The sequence below is a fragment of the Wyeomyia smithii genome, chromosome 2 (assembly GCF_029784165.1).
Source record: "Wyeomyia smithii strain HCP4-BCI-WySm-NY-G18 chromosome 2, ASM2978416v1, whole genome shotgun sequence".
NCBI classification, from domain to species: Eukaryota; Metazoa; Arthropoda; class Insecta; order Diptera; family Culicidae; genus Wyeomyia; species Wyeomyia smithii.
The window spans coordinates 93,443,747-93,467,659 of record NC_073695.1 but is presented as its reverse complement, the minus strand read 5'-3'; the positions used below and the strand labels follow the sequence as shown (position 1 = coordinate 93,467,659).

At 36.3% G+C, this 23,913-nt stretch overlaps 2 protein-coding genes across 3 annotated transcripts in view; one reads left to right on the top strand and one right to left on the bottom strand.

The window, feature by feature from the left end:
- Positions 1–23,913, top strand: part of LOC129721106 (uncharacterized) — a 173,723-nt gene that overhangs the window by 30,359 nt on the left and 119,451 nt on the right. The window contains exon 1 of one of the 2 annotated variants that reach the window (XM_055673260.1): positions 20,599–21,937. The exons of the other annotated variant lie outside the window; for it this stretch is intronic. The gene's annotated coding sequence lies outside the window, so the exon portion shown is untranslated. Of the gene's footprint in view, positions 1–20,598; positions 21,938–23,913 lie in introns of those variants that run through there. 2 annotated transcript variants of the gene reach the window in all.
- LOC129721109 (nose resistant to fluoxetine protein 6-like) lies at positions 133–12,767 on the bottom strand. Its single transcript, XM_055673281.1, has 11 exons — positions 12,631–12,767; positions 12,273–12,568; positions 3,451–3,616; positions 3,258–3,389; positions 2,737–3,094; positions 2,511–2,679; positions 2,252–2,445; positions 1,236–1,386; positions 831–1,160; positions 324–768; positions 133–263 (listed from the first exon to the last, which is right to left on the bottom strand). The coding sequence occupies exons 1-10, from the start codon at positions 12,707–12,709 to the stop codon at positions 496–498; spliced, it is 2,148 nt and encodes a 715-aa protein (XP_055529256.1). The 5' UTR covers positions 12,710–12,767; the 3' UTR covers positions 133–263; positions 324–495.

Sequence of the window (23,913 nt, the reverse complement as noted above, 5' to 3'; positions counted from 1 at the left end):
ACTACGATCAGAAACAGTTTTTCATATGCGAGATTACTCCACTATTTAACGAAAAGTTATTTCAAATATAATAACAGTACCGGCCAAACTAAGAACAGTAGATACCAGGTTACCAGCATTATCAAACAACTTCTCCTGAAGATTTTAAGTAAAAAGCAAAGTCTTGGTGCTACATTCCATTTTGGTGCTCGATCTTTGCCACCACAGACTTTGCAGTCAACTGCTTTAGTGTACAAGACAATTGAGGTGCTAGCGCTACGATCCTACGATCCTTTAGGTTTAATTTTTTTATCGCATGTTTTTTTCTTCATATTCAGACTTACCTTTAGATAAATGCTAAAGATTATTTTTCTGTGTCGCTTTTTACACCACAACAACAAAAAACAAGCCAAAACACCTTTTTGGGAAATTTATTGATTCCTTACACGAACCCGTTGGGATACAAATACCTATCGGAAAAAAACTAATTGAATTTTTATTTTTTCAATTTTATGATTACTGCTGATTGAATTCTTGCATGTCATTGCCTTCCTTGAAGGTTGCTTTGAAGGCATCGTTTGTATAACCCTCCATTTTATTAGCAATTTTTGTCGAATTTTGAGCTTCATTTCTTTCTCCTTCTTCTTCTCCTCGAGCTTGTCGTTTGTTAGGTTTTATAAAATGGTCTATTAGCTGCTTCTGAAGAGCTGAAACCGGTAGCTCCACCAGCAAGGTCAATACTAACGATAGAATGTACGACAAATAGAGGGTCGCGTTAATTCTTATCGACTGAAATATAATTGGTCTGGTAATGGAGAAAATAACTTGTTTGTGTACACTTGTGAGCTCACCGTATCAAAAACTCCTAAGTCTTCCACGTGTCGTATGTTGTAGAACATCATTTTCATGATGAAAAAGTGTCCTACATATGCACCGTATGTTAAACGACCGAGAACTTCGAACAGTCGAATATTGAGCAGCCGATGCAACGGTTTGTTCACCCGGTAAAGGAATCCGAAAAATCCAATAGCAAGCAGGAAGGCCCACAAGCCACGGGCAACTGTGAAATAAACTGCCATCCAGAGGGAGGGTTTCGAGTAATCATGGGTATAAAAATGTTGCCCGGAGAGGAACAGTACCGGCCAAACTAAGAACAGTAGATACCAGGTTACCCGAAAAATCTGAAAAAGTTGAAAGATAGTTTAAACTGTACGCAATAAAAATATAAGAGTTTTTATTTTTGTATCATGTATTACCCTATTGGATCCCAGGTTGATGTTCGCTTTTTTAATTTTCCAATAGAGAACCCCAACTATTACTCCATAAATGTACATATTCAAGTTCATGTGCATCGGTAAATAAGTTTTGTGATAACCGACATCGTACCAAAAAACAAATCGTCTGCCTCTGGAAAAATTCAAAATGTTTTTTTTATAACTAATTAGCAGTGGTGGGCACCGCTAATCGAAAATTTAGCGACGCTAACCGCTAAGCCGCTAACCGGAAAAGTTAGCTCGATAATCGCTAAACGCTAAACGCTAAACCCATATTAGCGGAACTTTCGCTAATCGCTAACTTTTTAATATGTAAATAGTCATATCGTTATATTTATTGCTCGTGTTTTGTAAGATTTGGACCACTTTGATCTTTTTTGGTTAAACAAACGAAAACAATTACTTTTTAAAGCTATTTACAATAAGAGGTTCACGAAACGGTATTCATATTTGATTTTGTAAAAATAAGAATAACAAAAGTTATTTAGCTTGCATTGAAAAAAGATACTCTTAGGAATGTTTTCATAAAAATTCAATTATTATCTTAATCGAAAAAGTAGAACCAAAGTTGTTATAATTTCAAGCGCATTGCAATTTACTAAAGTTCTTGGTGTGCCGAAAATTCAATCTAGACCTTGTGCTTGTTCTTCAAAATGCTCCTGTGGCTTGTACGATAACTGAAACTCCATTCTAGGGTAAAAAAACTGACAAAAGTGACTTTCGCAGTAAAGTAGATTCATCTTTCGAAGCAATTTACGTACGCCATCAGCAATTCATTTTTTTTTTCTAAATATTTCTATTGTCGCTTCTCTACAAAATTAAGCGAATTAGCGATTAGCGTTTCGAAGGCCAAAATTTTAGCGACGCTAACAGTTTCGCTAACCAGCTCAAAAATTAACGAAATCGCTAATTCGCTAACTGAATTTTAGCGTCGCTAATTAGCGAATTAGCGGAATGGTGCCCACCACTGCTAATTAGACAATTTTCAATATGGTTACTCTGGGGAGAAAATGGTTGCTCCATCGAATGCGTTCCAGTAAATAACGACTGAAGGAATAATGAACGAAATAACCGCTGCAGTCACCAATAATTTTACTTTTAGTTTTGGTAATCGTAACATTAACGTCACCAGAATTACTCCTATAATAGATAACTGAAAATCGCATGCCAAGTACCACGAATGTTGCATACACTAGAAATAGTTTTATACACTTTATTCATATTTATAGTTCAAAATGAAACGCGTTGAATTCATACCGGTTGATCAAGTCTTAGGTAATTGTTCAAGTACAGTAAATTGATCCACCAATTTCGTCGGCAATAGGTTAGCTCTGTTTCGGCAGCTCTCCGCCAGAAGGGTCCATCCTGTGCTCGTACGAACCATGTAGCTTCAAAAAGCAGAACTAACGCATACACTGGAGTTAGCCTGTGAAACAACCCTGGTTTGCAATTGAAGGTTACCTTAGCTGAGACAGCACCTTACCGAATATAGCGAAACGTAACAATCAATATCATTCCTAATGCGCCGGGTTTTCGGTTACTGTTTTGGGCCTTTTGAATGTACATGATGGTAAATACTAGCGCACTGATTGCGAAGAACGTTGTTACAATCTGGAAACCATTCACGATGATCATAATCTCTGGCTGACGGAAGCGTTCCTCCACAAACCAGCCTGTCCTAGTCTGAACCAGAATGCATGCATGCCCAATTAAAATCAGTACAAACGTATTGTACCGAATTGATTGTATAAACCGGAGGTCTCTGCACAGAGGATCTCTCGAATGAGAAGTTAACCGGTACCAGTTACGGATAAATGAGAATGAGGCAAGAACCATCGATACTGTCAGTCCAGAAATAAGTAGAAATTAGCGAGTGTAACTAATACATTTTACCAACAGATTTGAACTGCAATAGAATACTGAAATTGTCTGCCATTTTTTGCTAATTACATTTTAATAATGAATGCGCAGCTCAAATGAGTATAAGAATTAATTATTACTTACATTTATTAGGCAAATCTACGCGGTAATGCTCCAGACCTATGCTCGATTTGCACCAGTAGTCATACCAGCTTGAAAAGATCACTACGATGCAAAGAGCTGTCATGATGACCACGAAGAAGATGTCTAGTGAATCTAGGAAACGAAAAAACATTGTTTGTTTAAATAAAATCCATTTTTGACATATTCTATTTACCTATTGGAAATTCGTTCACTCCCCTGCGTTCGCAATATTCAATTTCAGTGTACGCCTGCAGATCGTACTTCTCAGTGAGTTCGGCATTGATTATTTTGTCAACTAGTATGGAAAAGTTTGCTTTATAGGATTCGGTGTTCCGGAATGCGTCATGGCCAATTTTATACTTTGGAGTAAAAAAAGAAAAATATGCTTAACACTATACCGTACTGCATCAAATTACGAAAACATAAGCTTAAGTAACTTCTTGCAATAAAAAATCGAAGGGATATGAATTTTCCCGCTGATCTTCAAAATTTAGCATCTTGATAATTTCATTGTTGAATAAAGTGCTATTTATATTCAAACATCATGCACAAACCATGAAAATAAGAATGTTTTGTACATGAAATAAGAAGAATTTGGAGTTCGACTTTGATTCAAATTTCGAACAATATTTCGGCCGTGATTCAAACTTCGAACACTTTTATCTCAAACTTAAAACACTTTTATTATAACAAGGCGATATAAAAGTTTATCCTTCAAGGAAAGTTTTTGTGATTATTTTTGTTTAATATATTACAGTAACGTGACTGTCTAAACCAGCCCTCTCCCCCATATCTAACAATAAGTAACGCAAACTCAACCTTCTCCTTTCCACTCATACGTTACATAACTTGTGTTCCGACGCCAAAGGTCTAGAAAACAGATAAAAAAACACCTGATTAAAATAGTCATTTGATTTTAAACTGTCTTGATCTGTTACTGGACAATTGGTTTCTTAGCTATTTCTAGGATTTCTTTTTTTATATATCAGTTGAAAGAGTGTAATTTTTTGAGCAAAACGTGATTTTTTTAAATTTTATATCGTTGTTCTTCGGTTTTCAAATGAAGAATAAAAATCGCTCCAACTCGCTTGAATGACAGTTAAAACATGGGCGAACTGTCGTTGACACGATTTCGAACAGATTTCGAGCAGTTCTAATTCGTAATAAAAAAACCGAAGGACCGCGATATATAATTTTTGAAAATCACATTGCAGCTCTTTCAGATGATACAAAAAACTGGTATAGCTGAACAACCCATTTTTTGACGTAGAATTACGTCCCCTTAAATTAAGGGGACAAAATGAAAAATCGAAAACATCGAGAGCGTCACGAAATTGTCCACTTTCAAATGTCAAAAACCCAGTCAGTTTCTGACGAATTTTCCTCATTATTACAGCAATCGGTTGGAAGATTAGTCATGCGTCCACCAAAATGAAGAAAATTTTGATTATGTGACGCTAACTATTGTACTATTTGAAATGTTAAGCCTTGTTAAACGCATGTTTCAACCAATCATAGCTAAAAACAAGCACGAATATCAGGCAAAGCTCTCAGTGTTAGTCTAAATCAAACCAAACAACCAATTACAACTTTTCTTCCCCACCACAGCCGACACTTGAGTATACAAACGATTTGACTTTCAGAACGATTTGTTGTTTTTTTTCTCACTCGAGCGCACGCCCACCGAAGGTAGAGCTCTCAGTGGTCACGTATGAGAGCCTAGCATGCAGACATTTTGTCTTCATTGTGTTATCGATTACTGCAGCTTGAGGTTAATTTACTGGCAACTTGCTCGTCCCTCTCAAGCAGAGCAGCGATAGGTTTTAGTGCGGCAGAGCTGAGCAGACGACGATTGTAAAAACATTTTACATCACTTCCTTCAATCGCAACCCTTCACAGCAGACGGACCAACCGAGGAATCCGGCGGATCGCACTGTACAGCATTGCTGAACATGTTTAGACAGTTTAGCAACTGGTAGTAACTAGTTGTAAGTGTGTGTATGATGATTGTTTACTTGTGATATGTCTTTGCCTGCTTGCAGTGTGTGCGAAAAATTAACGAGAGAACTTAAATCGTCCCGCAAGGGAGCTACGTAGCCGCAAGGTTACAGAGTCCGCTTTGGTAAGCGGGTGGTCGTGGGATTGAATCTTAGTAGAATCAGGCCATTTGGTTGTCAAAGGACTTTAGCATGGGTTTATTCTCAGGCTCCCCACCACGTATCATTCTATCAATCTGAATTTTACAGTACTCCTGTTGACTCTCCTTCTAACAAAAATAAGTCCCTATTATGATAAAACTAGTGTTAGTAACGTATGAATGTTCTCTCCAGGGAATTGTAACTAGGCGATATTGTGAGGATGGACAGAGGCTCGGTATAGTAGAGCAATAAGTTTGAAACGGAAAGGTAAAACTTACACACAAGCACGGATATGAATGATAAGCGTATCACTTACTTCAATAGTGACACTGCCAATAATATGAAGTGCGGAGTTCATAAAACACCTGGGCAATATCACAATAGATCTAATCTCTGGTCGCAGTGAGTCCCCACAGGAAAAAAATAACGATAAAATGAGCAAACTTGCCGGTATTGTAAAACGCGTTTTTTAACGCCCCTAATTTATATAATTGAAAAAGTTGTGATTTTTTTTCTACCGTTCGCCAAAATATCGTTTTCCTACAGCATGCAAACGTGTCTTGAATACAACTATCCTACTATTGTTATCTCGATAGAAAAATCTCAACTACTCTTCGTAATCAAATGCTTCCGAGGCGCTTAGAAGCGCCGTTAGTGTTCGCAATAGTGACACCCGGCTATTTTGTTCGATTTTTCGTCATTGCAGGTTGCCATTTGCATGACGTGTGAAATGATTCTCATTCTGTTGTTACCCAAGCATCATTTGTAACATCTTTTTGAAAAAAAAAAAAATTCAATGAAAAGTCGCACAGTGATTTCATTGCAGTTATTGTGCAATATACTTGGTTAAATGAAAGAAGAAAATGTCACATATGTTTTGCGAACTGATTTTTCATCTCACTAAGATACAGAAATGTTACATAGTGGGTAGTGTAACTTCGATGCCGCACAGTAACTTTAATCAATCATTCATTGTTACTATTAGGTTTACATGTAACTGATATGGGGCAATTCCAGAAATCTTATTACATTGCCACTAGTCGACAACTTGTATGCAATACCGTTAAACCTGTTTTTGTGCGAGGAATAGGGACCGCACAAAAAAATCGCATAAAAAAATCATTTGAAGTTTCACGTGTAGCTATAAAACAAATTTTCAACAGCATTAATAAAAAATCTTTTTTTTATGCGGTGGATAGGAACCACATAAAAAAAAATCAGTTCAAAATAACTCGAAACTGTATTATTCGGATTTAGAGAATAATTATGAGAACATGTTTGAATATCTGATTGATAACCGTAACTTGTCTAAACATACTAATCTTTCCAACAGCTATTCTTCGTAGGCTAGAAATACGTGGCTTTTCCTGCGTAAAACTGGCTCAAATAGTAATTGGCTGACGCAATACATATGTAATGCGTTAAAATTCATTTCAAGGATCGAAAAAACAATATGGTTGAAAATCTCGTCGGATGTGGTCCTTTTTCATATATCGCACAGAAACAGTCGCACAAATAAAAAAAACCGTATATGAAAAGTCGCACAAAAACAGGATTGACTGTATACATATTTTGAAAGGTTACATTGCAGATTTGATTTAAAGTTTGCTTGCTTAGCTGAGCAAAACATGGATAGCGCTACCTACACGGTGACAAAAAAGTCCGGTCACACTTTTTTGGGGTCGCCTGTAGCCTACACGTTGCATCTCTCTGGTGCCATCTGTATGTCAAATGAAAGGGTTAACTTTGCTGCCCAAAGTGGCAGCGTTTCGTTTCTGTGCAGTTTGTTTACATTGAGTTGTGAGCCATGGCAGAGTTAAGAGCAGCTGTTATCGCTAAATATGTGAAAGGGTGCAAACCCGGACACATATTCAAACACCTAAAACCGCTCGGAATCAACCGGAAATTCGTGTACCGGACCATAAATCAGTACCTAGAGACCGGAGGCACCGAGGACAAGGCACGATCTGGACGACCAAGGTCTGTGAGAACTCCAAGGCTGAAAAAGATTATACGAGGCCGGATTCGCCGGAATCCCGCCCAATCTGCACGGAAGCTGGCCAGGAACCTTAAAATGAACCGAGAATCAATCCGCCTGCTTCTTCGCAAGGATTTAAAACTTACACCGTACAAAAAAAGGTGGTTCATGGGGTTACCAAAGCTACAAAGGACAAGAGGTACCAACGGTCGCGGGAGTTGCTCGGTTGGCGCGCAGATGACGAGATCATCAATCGCCAAAATGATCTAGTTTGTAGTGTGAGCCTCCAGCAAGCTCCTGCGGACAAGCTGAACGTCTCCCGGTTCCAAAATAAGACGTCAGTGATGGTTTGGGGAGCCATTAGCAAGAGAGGTAAACTGCCTCTTATTTTTATCGATAAAGGGGTCAAAATCAACGCAGCGTACTACCTGGACACGGTTTTGAATGAAAATGTTCTGCCTCAAGCTGAACTATTATTTGAAACGATTACTACTGCTTCCAGCAAGATGGCGCCCCATCCCACACCGCAAAGGTTGTTCAGGCGTGGTGTGAGGAAAACTTGACCGATTTCATTTCGAAGAATGAATGGCCTCCGTCGTCTCCGGATCTGAATCCACTGGATTATTTCGTGTGGGGATACATGATGTTGAAGCTGAACGACTATAAAATAACAAATTTGGAGCAATTCAAGAGTTATCACGAAAATCTGGGACGAGATGCCGATGGAGCACGTGCGCGCCGCTTGCGACGACTCTCCGAGACGTCTGAAGCTGGTTTGATCAGAGAAAGGTGGTGTAATTCCGAGATATCGTCTGTTAAGTATCTTTATGAGTTACTGAATAAAGCTATGAAAGCCAGATTCAGATTTTCTTCCTATTCTTTGAAATATTGAGATTTTCCTGTGTGACCGGACTTTTTGTCACCCTGTATCCGCAACAGATTCGTCATTTTTTACCAATCTAATTATGTTGTTGGATAGCCAGTAAATAGTTTTGACGTAGAACTACCGTTCTAAGGAAGTTCGGCTACATAGAGATGTAAAATGAAAATCTAAAACCGGAAAAAGTGGAAATTATGTTCAATTACAAATGCTAATAAATCGGTTAGTTTTCAATGGATTTCCTTCGTTCTTGCAACAATCGATTGAAAAATCTACTAAGAATCCTCCTAAATGCAGAAAATTGTAATTCAATAATTCGAACTATGGGTCATTCCATACGAAGTGATCACGAAAAAGCACAAACTTGGACACGACCATCACAGATTTTGCTCAATGTTGGGAGAATTATTCATCTGCTGTCACTTTGGAAAAATCCCAATTTTGGTATCGCACCCCCGCTCTGTGGGACCCCCCCCCCCCCCGTTTATTGCAAAGTCATGCATTTTTTGTTCAAAATCTCTTTTTTCTTTTTCTTACACTTCATAGACGTAAGATGTCCGAAAAATACTGATGGATGATTTTTGAAGGAAATAAACCAAGGAATTCAGAAAAATATAAGTTTTGACCGGAAGTGTTGCCAGATGAACTATTTTTGTATTTGAAAACTAAATTTACATTTTTCGGCAAATGCAGCCATTTTGATTTCAAATTTGATAATTTTCTCGTGTTTCTTGGAAAATTTCACATAAGAAACAACTATCATCCCGAGGTAATATGATCCAATCTCGAGATATAACATTTTTTACGAAAAAAGTTGTAAACTTAAAATTAATTTTTTTACAATTTACAGACGTAAGACAACCGGAAAATAGTAATGAGTGAATTTTGAAGAAAATTAACCAAGGAATCCAGAAAAAATGTTGTTTTTGACCGGAAGTGTTGCCAGATAGATTATTTTTGAATTTTAGAACTAAATTTGCATTTTTCGGCAAATGCAGCTAATTTAATTTTCAATTTGATGGTTTCATCGTATTTCTTGAAAAATTTTACGTCAGAAACACTTATCACCCCTTGGTAATATGAGCCAATCTCGAGATATAGCATTTTTACGAAAATAGTTCTGAATTTCGTAATTAATTTTTCGTAAAAATGTTATATCTCAAGATTGGTTCATGGGGTGGTAAGTGCTTCTTACGTAAAATTTTCTGAGAAACACAATGAAACCATCAAATTTAAAATAAAATTAGCTGCATTGGCCGAAAAATGCAAATTAAAAAAAATAAAATACAAAAATAATCTATTTGGCAACACTTCCGGGCAAAAACAATATTTTTTCTGGATTTCTTAGTTTATTTTCTTCAAAATTCACCTATCACTATTTTTCGGGTGTCTTACGTCTATAAATTATAAAATAAAATAATTACGAAGTTTAGAACTTTTTTCGTAAGAATGTTATATCTCGAGATTGGCTCATATTACTTCGGGATGATAGTTGTTTCTTATGTGAAAAATTTCCAAGGAACACGATGAAATTATCAAATTTAAAATAAAAATGGCTGCATTTGCCGAAAAATGTAAACTTAGCTCCAATTACAAAAATAATTTATCTGGCAACACTTCCGATCAAAACTTATATTTTTCCTGGATTCCTCGGTTTATTTCCTTCAAAAACCATCTATTAGTGTTTTTCGGACATCCTACATCTATGAATTGTAAGAAAAAGAAAAAAGAGATTTTTGACAAAAATTGCGCGAGTTTGCAATAAAGAGGGGGGTCCTAGAGAGCGGGGGGTATTCTAATCGACAATTCTAATCACAATTGGGATTTTTCAAAAGAGACAGAAGATGAACAATTCCCCCAACTTTGAACAAAATCTGTGATGGTCGTGTCCAAGTGGCATGCACACTTTGTATGGAATGACCCCTATTGTATTATCGAAAATTGCCAAGCCTTGTCAAAACGCAAGATTCGACCTCTGGTTGGTCGTTTTATGATCGCTTTCCCAAGCACGGTCGACATAATTGCAGACCTTGGAACTAGGAATGCACTTCCTTTAGTAAAAGTTTGCCTTTGCGCGGTAGCGGGCAGCATCAATAGTAGATGCATCCAATGAAAAGTTGCCTCATTTTGACAACACACTAACGTTCTGGTTCCCTTCACCGCCTGTATTAGAATTTTTGCTTCTTTATGCGTTCTGACTGTTAAAACTTATTTGAGTTGTATAGTGTTTGTTCCATTCCTGTTCAGTGATTTATGTGCAAACTGTGCACTTCATAAAAAGGCTGGGCGAATTCGTAAAAAGGCTGGTCAAGCAAAAAAAATGTCGATAAATGCGACAAAAATATGATATTTAGCTAATTTTGGGGCGCTGAACACGAATTTGGCATCCATTTTTTATTTGGGGCTGTCCATAAATCACATAATACATTTTTTTATGATTTCGCGCCACTTTTTACGTTTTTTTTAAATTAGATGATCTTTGTCCTCAAATAACGACACTGGGCTTCGTCCCTATTAAAAAAGATTGAGTAAATTATGGACGACCCCGCAAATTAAACAAATTTTGGTAAAATATGAACGATTTTTTTAATAAAATTAAAACATCATGGATGATAGAAACTAATTACAAATCAAAACAATCATCATCATCTTCCTCATCTTTTCTCTTTTCTTCATAACTGTGATCTGATTTATCATCATCTCTCCCTGATTCAACAATTGTTTTCTTCAATAGAAACATTACTTCATCTTGATGTTTTGGTCTAACCTTTTTTTTCTTGGTGATTAAATACTGTTTTTTGAACCCATTTTTTCGCCAGCCCTCGAATTCCAGCCGATATGAAATATAAATCATGCACTCAAAACAACGCATCCAACCATGAAACGAAGATATTTCGTAATTCAAATTATTCAATGTTATTAACTCCGGTATTGTAGCTTTACAAGCATAACAGCGTAGAGCAAAAGTTGTATTTATTAAACAATTGACACATTTTCATCAATCATTGTGAAAAATAATGAGAACGGAACAGTGACAACACAACACATTTTTATAACTATTTTATGAAAAATGTTGTGATTTTTGTCCAAATTCATATTTTAACTATTATTGGTTTGATTAAATTAAATCCTAGGTAAAATTTCAAGTTTAAAAAATATGACAAAAAATATGCCATCACATTTCCCACTTAAGGGGCAATTTGCGCAGTTTGCGCTACAGCAGACATTATGCATTTGAAAGCTTACATTTTTACCTAAATTTTGGTGTAGTGACAACCAAATTATTGAAATTGAATATTATTATTAAGACATTCAGGTCAGCAGCGATCTTCCGGATCGAGTGGTTCATTTTTCGACCCGCTCCTTCAATATACAATAAATATATTGTCACTATATTTTTATATATTTAATATAAGAATAATAGTTTTGTAGGTTTGTATTTATTTGTGTATGAGACTGAAGTTGTCTAAAGAATTTCGCTCACTCACAGATTTGCGTCAGTATTATAATTTTTTTTTATTTTGTGTGGGACAACGTCCGTGTGACAGGTCAACACAGGTGCCCTCCAGAAGCTCAAATCGGAAAACTGAAGGATTATAGCTATTCAACCATTCCTGTGAATTTTGGTGCCCCTAGCCATTAACTTTTTTTTCCATAGATTTAATGGTGTTTCTCGAAAACATAACGTTGACGAACAAACCCGGCGAGCAATTACTTTGTGAGCTGTCGCGTAAGTTGACGCATTTTGGTTATAGCTAGGGGCATCAAAATTCATAGGAATGGTCGAATAGCTATAATATTTCATTTTTCCGGTTTGAGCTTTTGGGATGCACTTTTTTTTTCATTTTGTCGAGCAGTGTATAAAGGTCAACAGTTTACGCCATTCATTTTTCTTTGAACTCCGGATACCACAATAACACCTTATACAACTATCATTATATGTTAATAGCTTTGCATAACCTTCTAGTTACTTGTATTAAATTATTGCTAGTAGTGTTTAGTAGCACACTGAAAATTACCGGAAAATTTATATCAAATTTCGGCACAATAGATACGTTGAAGTGTTGATCCCTTAACTTAGCTCCTTCATTCTCTATATCAGAGATGCACACGCCACGATCTAATGCAGCATGATTGAGATCCAACTTCCAATTACTGGAATATTTTTCAATCAACTTCCACACTTCGGACCCATTGTTAGGCTTAATCACTACTCTCACTAGACAGTATGACGCTTCTACACTAGGATCTTCATACAGACAATCATCGTACTGATCGTAATGGAACATTTTTGGCATTTTGTTGTATTCGGTTTCTAAAATAAATTCACTCTATTAAAAATCATCTATTTCTCTTCGTTTGTTTATCAACACTAACTATTACGCTGCTCACAATTTCCGCAAGGTGCAGTAAACCAGCAAATATAAATTACTATCAGCATCCACTTCATCTTCATTGTGATTACTTCAAGGGTTCGCAATCCGATCGGGTCTCTGTTCAAAATTCAACTACCCGGTAATTGAACTCTGCACAAGAAAAAACCCAATCACACACAGTTTGTGAGATTGTGAATGGCGCTGAATCTGGTTTCTGGATGTTTTTATTACATGGTTTACCTTGGTTAGGTAGTAAGTACTTACCGCTGAATAAGTAACTGTGCACAAATTGGGTGGCAGATATAAGAGATGCGGTAAGTTAATTGTAGAGCGGACCTTCTTTTGCATTTTTACCTAAATAATTATTATTACTACTGATGGAAAGTTTAACACTAAGAGGCATAATTAGAAAACATTAGCATCATTTGGAGACTGCTCTATTTTCTCAACTTAGTGGAAAGTATTACCTACTGGTTACTACTGCTTTGAATAGTTCCGCTTTCTTTTCGACTGCGCAAAACTCCCACCTGACATGAGAATATTTAATCCTATTATTATACAGTAGTCTGTATGTTATTTCCGATGTTTGAGCCATTTTTCTGTTTTATTCATGTTCAACTATATACAACTTCACCGAGACTATTACTCAAAATTCAATAACTCGAGTTCGGAAAGTCGAGTCACGAACTGCTATTGATTTGGTGGCTTTATAGCTTTCATAATTCAATTCATAGTGTTATTGTTTCACCTCATTTTGAACGGACAGAAGGGACAATTTAGGGCAAGCCTAAAAACAACTCCCTTTCACTACAAACGTTACATAAAACGAGTATATGGAAGTATTGATGCACCACAATGCCTGTGACCTAGAGAGTGTAAAAGAAAGGCAGCAAGTTGCAACCTGCAACTAGTATCAAGGTGAAAAACAATGTCTTCAGGTTTGTTGGTGGGATTCGCTTTCATTGTTGTATTACTCATAGCCACGAATCGTTGTTGTTTTTTAAAGATATACCTACTACTGAAGCTTTCTTTTAATGACCTCCAAGGCATAACTTTCAGGTTTGTAAAGGTTTGCGTATTTTTAAAGTTTTTTGTTTTTCTTGTGAAATAATATAGCATTTACTGTCACGGCAATACTTTGATATTTGGTGTGTTTGCAATTGTTATAATTTCCGCAGCTTCTGGTTATTGATAAAACAAATAGCTAAAATTGCATAAAGATCGTCAAAACGTAGCCTGGTAGAAACCATTTATTCACAGTGTTGATCTGTTGATCTTACTTTTTTAATGCTCAATATCGTAGCTAGCCAATCATCAAATCATACATCAAGTTAACAAACTACCATGCGCCTCCATGAAGCGCTTAGAAAGAAGGAGACGTTACACAATTTTTATTCTCGAATAGTTCAATCACCAACCAAACCACCGTTTAATCGTTCAAGCTAGCAAAAACAATTCCATCCTTGGAAGCCCTGTAGTAAAATTGCTTCTCATAACCTATTCGGGATGAAGACTAACGAGATTCTGGACTTCAATTGCATTTATCGCTTCGTCGTTGTCGTCGCCGGTTGGTTTTAATTAGTTAAATGGCTGACGCCAGTCGAACCATCAACGCCCCAGTTGTACTGCGCCAGTTCTACTTACTTCCCCGAAGGTATTTTGCACAAGCCGTACCTCAGTGTACACGGTGTCTCCTCCCCAAACGACCTGAGGTACGGTGTCGTACATCGAACCGTGAAATCGGATCAGTCCCACATACGTTGCCGCAACGGGCACATACGTACGTACAGTTTTCCGCTTCCCTTGTTTTGAGTTTAAAATCGCCCTACTCGGCGGAAGTGGGTTGCACCCTATTAAGACTTTGGCATTAGTAACGTAATCGATGACCTCAATCCGTTATGGGGGTATACTTTACTTATTGGCTACAAAGTGTGGGAACACTTTGGAAAATTGCTGTTTGCTTTATGGGAATAATCAATATTGCTATTATAATGCGTGTTTCGTGTCTAAATATTTCTCTTTTTTGTGAATCAGATAAAACATTATAACAATATAATATTCTCAGATGTTTGAGATCAAATTCCAATAATCTGTCAATTACTAGATATGGAATTCAAATCCTTTACATTTCTGTTCATTCATGTAAGTGGCCCTCCACATACCACGTGGACAGCTTTGGGGGGGGGGGTTGGTTAATGTCCACGGTCCATGCAATTTTTTTAAAATTTATATGGGCAGTTGTCCACGGAGGGGGAGGGGTGGGGTCAAAATTGTTAAAAATCTGTCCACGGTATGTGGATGGCCCCTAATATCAAACCATTATATAGGAATCTTTTAAACGTTCTTGCACCTTCCAACAAATTCTTTATTTATTTACTATAAATATTGAAATATTTATATCTGTGAGATTATATCTGTGAGCATTACAAAAAATATCATGTGTCACTTTGTTACTATGTGTTTGATTCACAACGTCTAACATACAAAAGAATATCTGTCGACTGAAGCTCGCACGTGATAATTACTTTGTGTTTGAAATCGGTATATCCGCCAGGAAGCTTTTTGTAAGATTGAAACATTAGGAGAGCGTGATAATTCTACCCGGTTTCCCGTTCCTTTAGAAGGTACCGTGTTATCATAAAGAATCTAGTTTTAATTTATAATATCTCCCATTCACAAGCGATGTTGATACTCCACGCGGTACTGAGCGGAAGGGGTGGGAGGTGAGAGTTAGTTGCACTGCTTACGGATGTGTGAGACTGCGGTTTCATTATGGTATACATTTCCCTTTCTTTCGGTCTATAAAATGTACACACAGTGTAACGGTAGCTCAGTTCCATATGTGTAATGCCTGCTGCTGTTTTATGACGAGCGACATGATAACGGAAAAGGAAACCCATAATAAAAGAGTTGATACTCATCACATTTTCACATTCCCGCATGTCAACCTTATGCCATAGACAACAAATTGAACTTACAGAAACATCTCTTTTTATTGTAATAATTCTAAAGAAATATGAAGGGAAACCAAACGAAAATCTACCGCATACTTACTAATAATTTGTATATATTTTCTTCAGATTCAAGCGAATATTTTTTCCAACGAATTTTCGCTTCAACTATGCACCAATATTTCGTATCCAATAATAATAGATGCAACACGCTAGTTACTTATCTGTTGGCTGTGGTCCTGTAGGCGACGTCGTCAGTAGGTCTGTTATCTTGATAGGTGTCGCCTGTCGTAGTTATCCATGACGTGCGGAATGACTTGTCCCGTCAGAATAACCTTTTTTTCTCCTAGTATTGTTGCGAGAGCATTTGTCATTTTTACCGCATTCATTCCGCGGCAAATAATCAGGATCATGAATGTGCCGGTTAATGGACCTCCGTCTCGGGATTGGCATAGTCTTGAAGCAAAAACTGCAATGCTTATAATCAATACCTAAATAATACACTCTTGTCCAACACTTACTGTTTTTTTCTTATATAACTTATATATAGTTCAACATTTATGAAGTAAAAAAAAAACTGTCGCATTATATACCTAATCATCATTGAAAAAAAAGTCTCATTGGCGAGACAGGGTTAGAACAGTTTGTTGTCGAAAGCTTTCGCTCTCTAAGCTTCCAAGCTTTTACCACCCTCTGTTTCAAGCAGAGAAAATGTAATATAAACAAGAGCGAAAAAGATGCACTTTCTGCACTGCTGTTTCTAGCACTTCTCTCACACGTTTAAGTTACGTGCTCTCATAAAATTATTATCTCACAAAGCTCTGATGCCTTCCACCGAGTTGCCAGATATGAATGTAAATTAATAAAAATATTTACATAATTAATAAAAATAATTAATGCAAATAAACAATAAACAATAGTCCATTATTAGAAACAAGAAGATTTTATTATATTACTGGAATAAAGTTCTATTCTATTGTAATTACATTTTTTCCGTAATTTGTACAGTTTACAGTAAAATAAATTTTAACGGGAACAGCAGCAATATCTCCAATCGCAGACTTGAATAATGAAACTAAATGTTTCTTCCTTTGAGATTCTAACACTAGCCTAGTCAGGGGTGACATTGCGCATTTCGTTTCGAGCAACTCGAACAAAATTAAATGATCGCTGGGGTTATCGCGTTATGTTTCGTTTTTCGTATTTTTTTCGACTTTGCTGGTTAGAAGAGCCGCAGGACAAATGACAATGGCAGCTCCTTTTAAGCTCAAAGCATAACTGGCAGTACAGGTATCTTCCGTTTTTGGCAACACGCTCCTCGATTTTCAGTTGCCAAAAATGGAACAGTGCCTGAACGGAACATTTTTTTCTGAGAATTTTTTGCTTTTTTAGCATTTTGAATATTGGTAAACAACATTTAAATATTAGTTGGACGTTACATTCACCCTAAAGTGTCTTTAATTTTGTCTCACGAGTGAAAATGCAACTGATCACTTAAGGCGCAACGAAGGATTAGTCCCATATATTCTTTTTTTTTCTTGTCCTAATGCTGAAGAGTCATTGGGTATTATTGAGTGAAGTGCTCAATTACGTTCGAGAGAGGTAGCTTTGTGAAAAAAGTTATGTTAGTTATGTTAATCTCTCCAAGTAATTTATAACCAAATGAATTAACCAGAATGTTCCACGGAACAGCGTCCAAAATATGTAGAAAGGCAACAACGTGGAAAAACAGTGCTGTTTGATCTTGTAGCATTTTTATCTTCACAAAATTCAAATCGCTCAAAAAGCCATCATTGATAATTTGTTATGATATTTTGAGTAAAGTTAGTCGATTATCTTTATTCAAAAAATATTATTCAATCAATAAAATGTGAAGAAATTTTTTTTTTGTATTTCCGTGAAAATCCGCTCCATTTCGCATCAATGTTGTTTTTTTCGAAATTGTGGAAATTTGTTTGTAACAAATATTTTATAGCTTACTTTTTCAATGAAAAATATTTCGAAAAACAGTACTTTCTTTGTCTTGTTCTACATTTTGTTGAGTAAATTATGTTTCTAAAGTTGGAGATAAAACTTTTATTATTCATATAAACAAGAAGAAAACATAAAAATTATCTTTTATTTACAAAAAATTGCATGCGTTTTTTTTCAAACATTTTCTCTTTAAGAGTGTGAATTGTCTATCTAAAACACTAGTGTCTAAAAAAATCTGAGATGACCTTTTTTTCAAAACATTTTTTGGTTTTTCATTATTAAGATATATCGATATATGGAAAAGAGGTTCAAACTTCAGACCTTTTCAAATGATAGTCTGGATGAATTTTCAATAGAAAAAGTATGCAAAGTTTTCTAGTGTAGTAAGGCCTACACACTCACAAATGTTCATCAAATTCTAAGAGAACCTTGCCAGCCTCTCACTCGATTAGTCAAAAATGTGTCATATGTTGTATGTATTTACACTAGTAGAGAACTATGAGAATAAGTTTTGAGCCACCAATCAGTAAAAGATTAGAAATAATTAGAAAAAAAAATTGTGTTGCCAAAAACGGAACCAAAAGTCGCCAAAATCGGAACGTGCCAAAAACGGAACGTGCCAAAAACGGAACATGCCAAAAACGGAACCTACCTGTATATGACCTACTCGAAAATTGCAAAAATCGTTCGAAACGAGCTGCGCAATGCCACCCCAGATTTTATTGATCGAGCGGTTCCACTCACTGCAGCATCCAGAACAAGAATGAGGTTGAATTGTTGTTGTTTAAGTTTGTCTGTATTTTTATGCATTATTTTCATATTTTACATGTTTTTACAGTGCAAGTGATTCACGTTACTGCTTTCATCTTCGGTGGACGCAAATAGCGGCGCGAGGCGATTCGCCTTATCTTACCTAAATATACAACTTACGGTTGTACTGTTGTTGTACGGTTGTCAAGAGGTACGGGAAAGTATGCGTCGCAATTTTCTGGATTACGTGAAAGATTTCAAGCAACTCGGGTTTCCACAATGCACAATGGTCCAGAAACCGAATTTAGTGGGAAATTTGGGTCTTGAGCTCTATGGCAACATTTTAGAGAAAAACTTTCTTCAAGGTTGTTACATATGATAAAGCATTGCAAATTGTTTCTCTTAAAAAGCTCTAAAAGTCGTTCAAAAACAGTTTTGAGATGAAACTTGAAATAAAAAAGTTAGAACGTAAAATATGTTTTTCAATATAAATCGGTTGTTTTCAAAGATAGAGAAAACTTTTTTTACAAAGTTACTTAAAATTAATAGAGCTACAACATTGTAGGACAAATTTTTCTTCTATCTACAAAGATTAAAAAGTTAGATACTTGATTGCATCGAAAATGTTGGTCACCCTAATTTTTGATAATTTTTCAATGAGCGCTTTATCATATGTAACAACTTTGTAGAAAAAAGTTTTTCTCTAAATCGTTGCTATAGAGCTCTAGACCCAAATTTTCCCCTAAATTTGGTTTCTGGACCATTGTGCAATGTTACGAAGCTATTGGTAAGTTTTTTTTTACACTAAACCAAGTATCTCCTGTAAGTTTTAGCTGTATTTTAGGAAGTATCGAATGATATCTTAGCTCATATTGAGTGTTTATTATCATAAAAATTTCCTGCTCTGGCCATAAAACAACTTTAAAATTTTATAGAAAATGTCCCAATTTTAATTTTTTTTTTTATTTTCATTTTTGATTTGGCCTAAACTTTGCACAGATGCTCCTTTATCAATTTGTGCTATTAGCAATTTTTTTAATCACGGGTAATTTTTGAAAATGTGTTATGTAAAAACGGTACTGAAGATCACAAATAGTTTTAGAGCCGGGGTGACTTCTTCGGCAAAGTTGTAGATAATAATTTTGTTTCTCTAAAAATATATACACCGTGAAAAAAATCTAGATAATTATCTTAAAAGCTTGTTTTTTTCAAATTCTTATTTTTTTACTGAAAACTTATAAAAGATGACAAATAAAAAAGTTAAAATTTTCTAAAAAAAAAAACGGCAACGGCATGCTTGATTGGTATGATGTCTTCGCTACTGACGAATTGAACCAAATGATCGAACCACTATGGAGATGGGTCGATCAAAAAGAAACTGCGAAAGTGAATTTATACAAGTGAATTTGGAAGTTTTGTTATTTATTTTTACTGTTCCTAATATTTCTAATAGGATAGAGAGTAGGAAAATATATGATAAATCTTATTGAATGAAATTCGACCACTTACTAAAGGAGAAAGGCAGTTTAAAAAGTAACAACCGACATAAACTGATGAGAATTTGTAATTTACCCTATCTAAACCAATAAAATCGTTCGCAAATGCAAAATCAAACAAAAATATAAAAAATACGTTGAGGACAATGTACGAAGCGAAATAATGAATTGTCAAAATAAAAGAAACTATACTTCAAAGTCATCGAAAAAAATGAGGTTTAATCTTCTTGTCGAAGTGGGTAATAAAAATCATAAGCTACTGGCATCACAGTCAGGGATGCCACATGTACAGATTAATCTGTATTTTACAGATTTTTGGCCGAAGTAACGGTACAGAATCTGTATATACAGATATACAGATTTTCGTCGAAAAGTACAGATTTACAGATTTTTCGAATTTGACATTAATTTTTAAAAACGCTCCAGATTTTATTTCAATAAATATTAAGCAAATTGAACATATTTTCAACTCCTCACACGTTTTAAGCTAAAAATTTTGTTGATGTACCATAAAAACTTTAAAAAAAAACAAAGTTCTTTATGTTTAAACAATACAGATTTTTTTTACAGATATTTTTGTTCCAGATACAGATGCTCAGATTTTTTCAAGGGAAAACACAGATTTAAATGTGGCAACCCTGATCACAGTGCCTCGAGAGAGTTCGTGGTCGATATGTAGCGCAACATTACACAAAACTCACGGTCATCGCAGAGAGAAGCTCCGTTGTTGCAGTAATAAGCTTAAACTGCTCGACGTGATGCGAACAGTGAATCTGTCTTTTGCTCAGTCGAGTTTGGTCGTTCGTTCAGTGAGGAAGGTTAGTGTATTTTGTTCGCGTACGCATACGTGCTACACAACTCGGATGCTTGAATTGAAGCTGTGGGTGCTAAGGAAATAAAATTTGCGACAAATTTGAAAATAGCTAGACGAAGCCTGTCTAGTGAAGACTTTTAGTTTTATAGTCTGCAGCCGATACGCGGCTGTATCTGCAATTTATACCGTGAGGTACTCCGTGTGAGCTGAGTACCGCAGTGTTTACTTTGATTATATCACACAACAAACGAGCCAACAGAGCAACAATAGCATTGTTTTGACCATTGGTGTCGGTTTGAGTGCAGGTAGCTGCTTTGTTTTCATAACGTGTCACGGTGACGAGCGTGTCGATGAGTTAGTAGTTGTGACCGTAGTGAAGTAGTATGAGAACTGAGTCTGCGCATGTTAAAGACCCCAGCAGGAGTGTCATAGTGTGAAGAAGAAAATGCTAGAGAGCTAGTAGAGTCGTAGCACTACCTGATGGTATGCTGAGTGAGGTGCAAATGTTGGCGATAATGGAACAAAAACAACCGTGGTTAGAAAAAAGCGTAAAAAGGGAGTGAAATTACAGCGAAAGTCAGCGTATACTGATTTGCAACAGTGCTCAGGAAAATCGAAAAAGGGTGATCATTTATGCTGCAAGTTGGATCAAAACCATAATAGTGCTCCAAAGCATTATCGGATGCCACATTGCGGAACTAGGAAGCAACATCATTCAGCTCGTGATGTTAGTACTTGTGACACCCGCTTGTCGGCGGGTACAGTGACCAATACTAGGAACGCAAGCAATAGTGAAGTAACGCGAGCTACAACAGTTGCACATGGTTTAGTATCGATTTCTAACAAGGCTCTGTAGGGCTGACGCCTAGCCTAACAAAAGTCGATTTGCAGTCGGCGAAAACGTTTCGGTCATAACAGAGTCGCGTGTCGTGAATTTTGGTGCGGTTTGTTCGCTGCTGCTGATAATGGTTATTTGTATGAAAAGAGTGCTCTTTGACCCGGCCCGGCAGGTTTCCGAGTGGGCAGCTGATTTTAAGTCACCGCTTTGACAACCCCGATACGGAGTAATTTTTTTTTTCATCAGACGTGTTTCCAGGTAATTAACATGTATGATGCGAAACACGGGGGAAACGAATCGAAAAAGTGAAAGGCATGAATGATTATATGATGAGAATTGAAGAAGGAAAAACAGGGTGCACATAATTTACCAAAAAGAACCAAAAAGAGCATGAGTGACCGAGTGAAGGGAGATATAAAACACAGTGAAAATAGTGCTAAAGGTCGATGCCTACGGCAGCGTAAATAAGAGATACATAAATCAAGGCAAGTAGTAAAATAAGTCGTTTTTGAATGCGTATTATACATTGTCCTGGTAGTTTATTTTGTTTTATTCTTTATAAGGAATTGCATCGCAATGCAATTACAATAACTCGCAAACAATATCACGTGGATGAAAGAATGGTTTGCCTTAAAATAAAATACGGTAATTGCAAACTAACTGCTGTGTACACAATTTTTCTACAGTCTAAAAAGCCAAAAGAAAGACCTCCATTTATTTATTTATTTATTTTTTTGATTTATTAATGAGCAATGCCCCGCACATCAATTGTACTAAGTGTTGATTCTCATGTTATGTTTTAAGGATTTGACTGTATTCATGAATTATAAAGTCAACTTGTTTTAGAAGAATGCAGCAATGCCTGAGGGCTATATTCCAATTTTGAAACTTGACCTTGAGAACTCCTTGACATCGCTTGCATTTCCGTCCTTCTTCAGTTTATCCTTCACAGTTGACCTGTGACCAATATTCGTCTATCGACCTGAGCTTCAGGGAATGGAGGGCTCTTGTGGCTGACAAACATTTTCCATCTACCACTCATTGATTCTGGTACCCACTTTTTGGTTGGTTTGCCCTAAAACAAGTGAAATAGAGTAAACGTCCTATTTTGTCGGTAGACTTATTCAAAAAACAAGAGCTCAACATTTGTTTTTAGTACAATGTGCACTTTCAATGAATAAGATAAGTTTTGTAAGCATTTGAAATGAAATATTACCGCCGTGATGAATTCATGATTGGTAGGCAAAATGTTGACGTTTATAGGCCCCTGTCAGGGAACCACAGTATTGCAATTGTCGTCGTGTTGTACATCTTTTGGCCGAACATGATTAGTAACAGCTTGCCAACTGTTGGCCAGAATAACGATCAATTTAGTAAATTTCTCGATTTTCAATTCTGAAGAGACGAAAGCAACATTTTTCTGTGCGCAACTATAGTTTGAAAAACAAGCAATTCAACCTCTTTTTTATTTTGTATTCTTTTGGAGTATTCTGCCGATATAACAAGGTATATAACTCCTGTCTCGGAATTGGCCAGAAATAACCTCACGAATTATTTCATCATCCATAACGACGCGAGCGTATTTCGTCAGCAAGTTCTCGTAGAGCTTCATTGAATACTTCCTTGTCTCCAGATTTAGCCCAGCCTTACACTTGAATGAGATTTAGATTTATAGTTCAGTCAATTCAGGAGCTGATTTTACGTTGCAATTTCGGCAAACATGAAACAATATAAATCAACAAAGCCAAGTGAAAATGTTTTACTGCATGAGAGTGGTCGACCACATGTTGCTTAGGTTTTTAAAATTTACCTCAATGTTTACACCTAGTTCCTTCTGGCTTTTGTTGAAGATATCAAGCGTAGCACTTGCATAAACAGTAAATCTATGCAAAGGAAGAAAAAAAGGGGTTTACGAGAACAATTAAAACAATGAAACAATTTAACAATTACATTTTTCATCAGTGATTTCATCATATTTTATTAGGCTAAACAATATTGTATACTACTTTTCCCGTAAATAAAGTAGTTGATAGCAGTTTTGAACTCGAATAGCAGCGCAATAAAAGTTTCATCGCACAATATGTAATTTGTCTTCCCAGAAGTAAACAAATATATACAGGAATTTCACTCGCCAAACCTTCCCTGTGCACATAAGAAAGCTCGAACTTCGATGACTTCATCATCGCACAGTTCGACAGTCGTCTGCATAGGCATCGCAGTAAAAGTGAGTTACTTGTGGATCAATTTGAACATGTGTGCCCCCTCGTACATCAAAGGCGTAAAATATTCACAGTATTAGTAAGCCATTACGCCACTACCAGCTGCATCACATATTCGTATGCGATGACTTCACTTTTCTGTTCATTATTAAATGATAAACAGCAATCGAATGCAAAAACGACAACAGACATGTGAGCTGAATATAGCAATGAACTTCTTGCAAATTGTCACACAAGGTTTA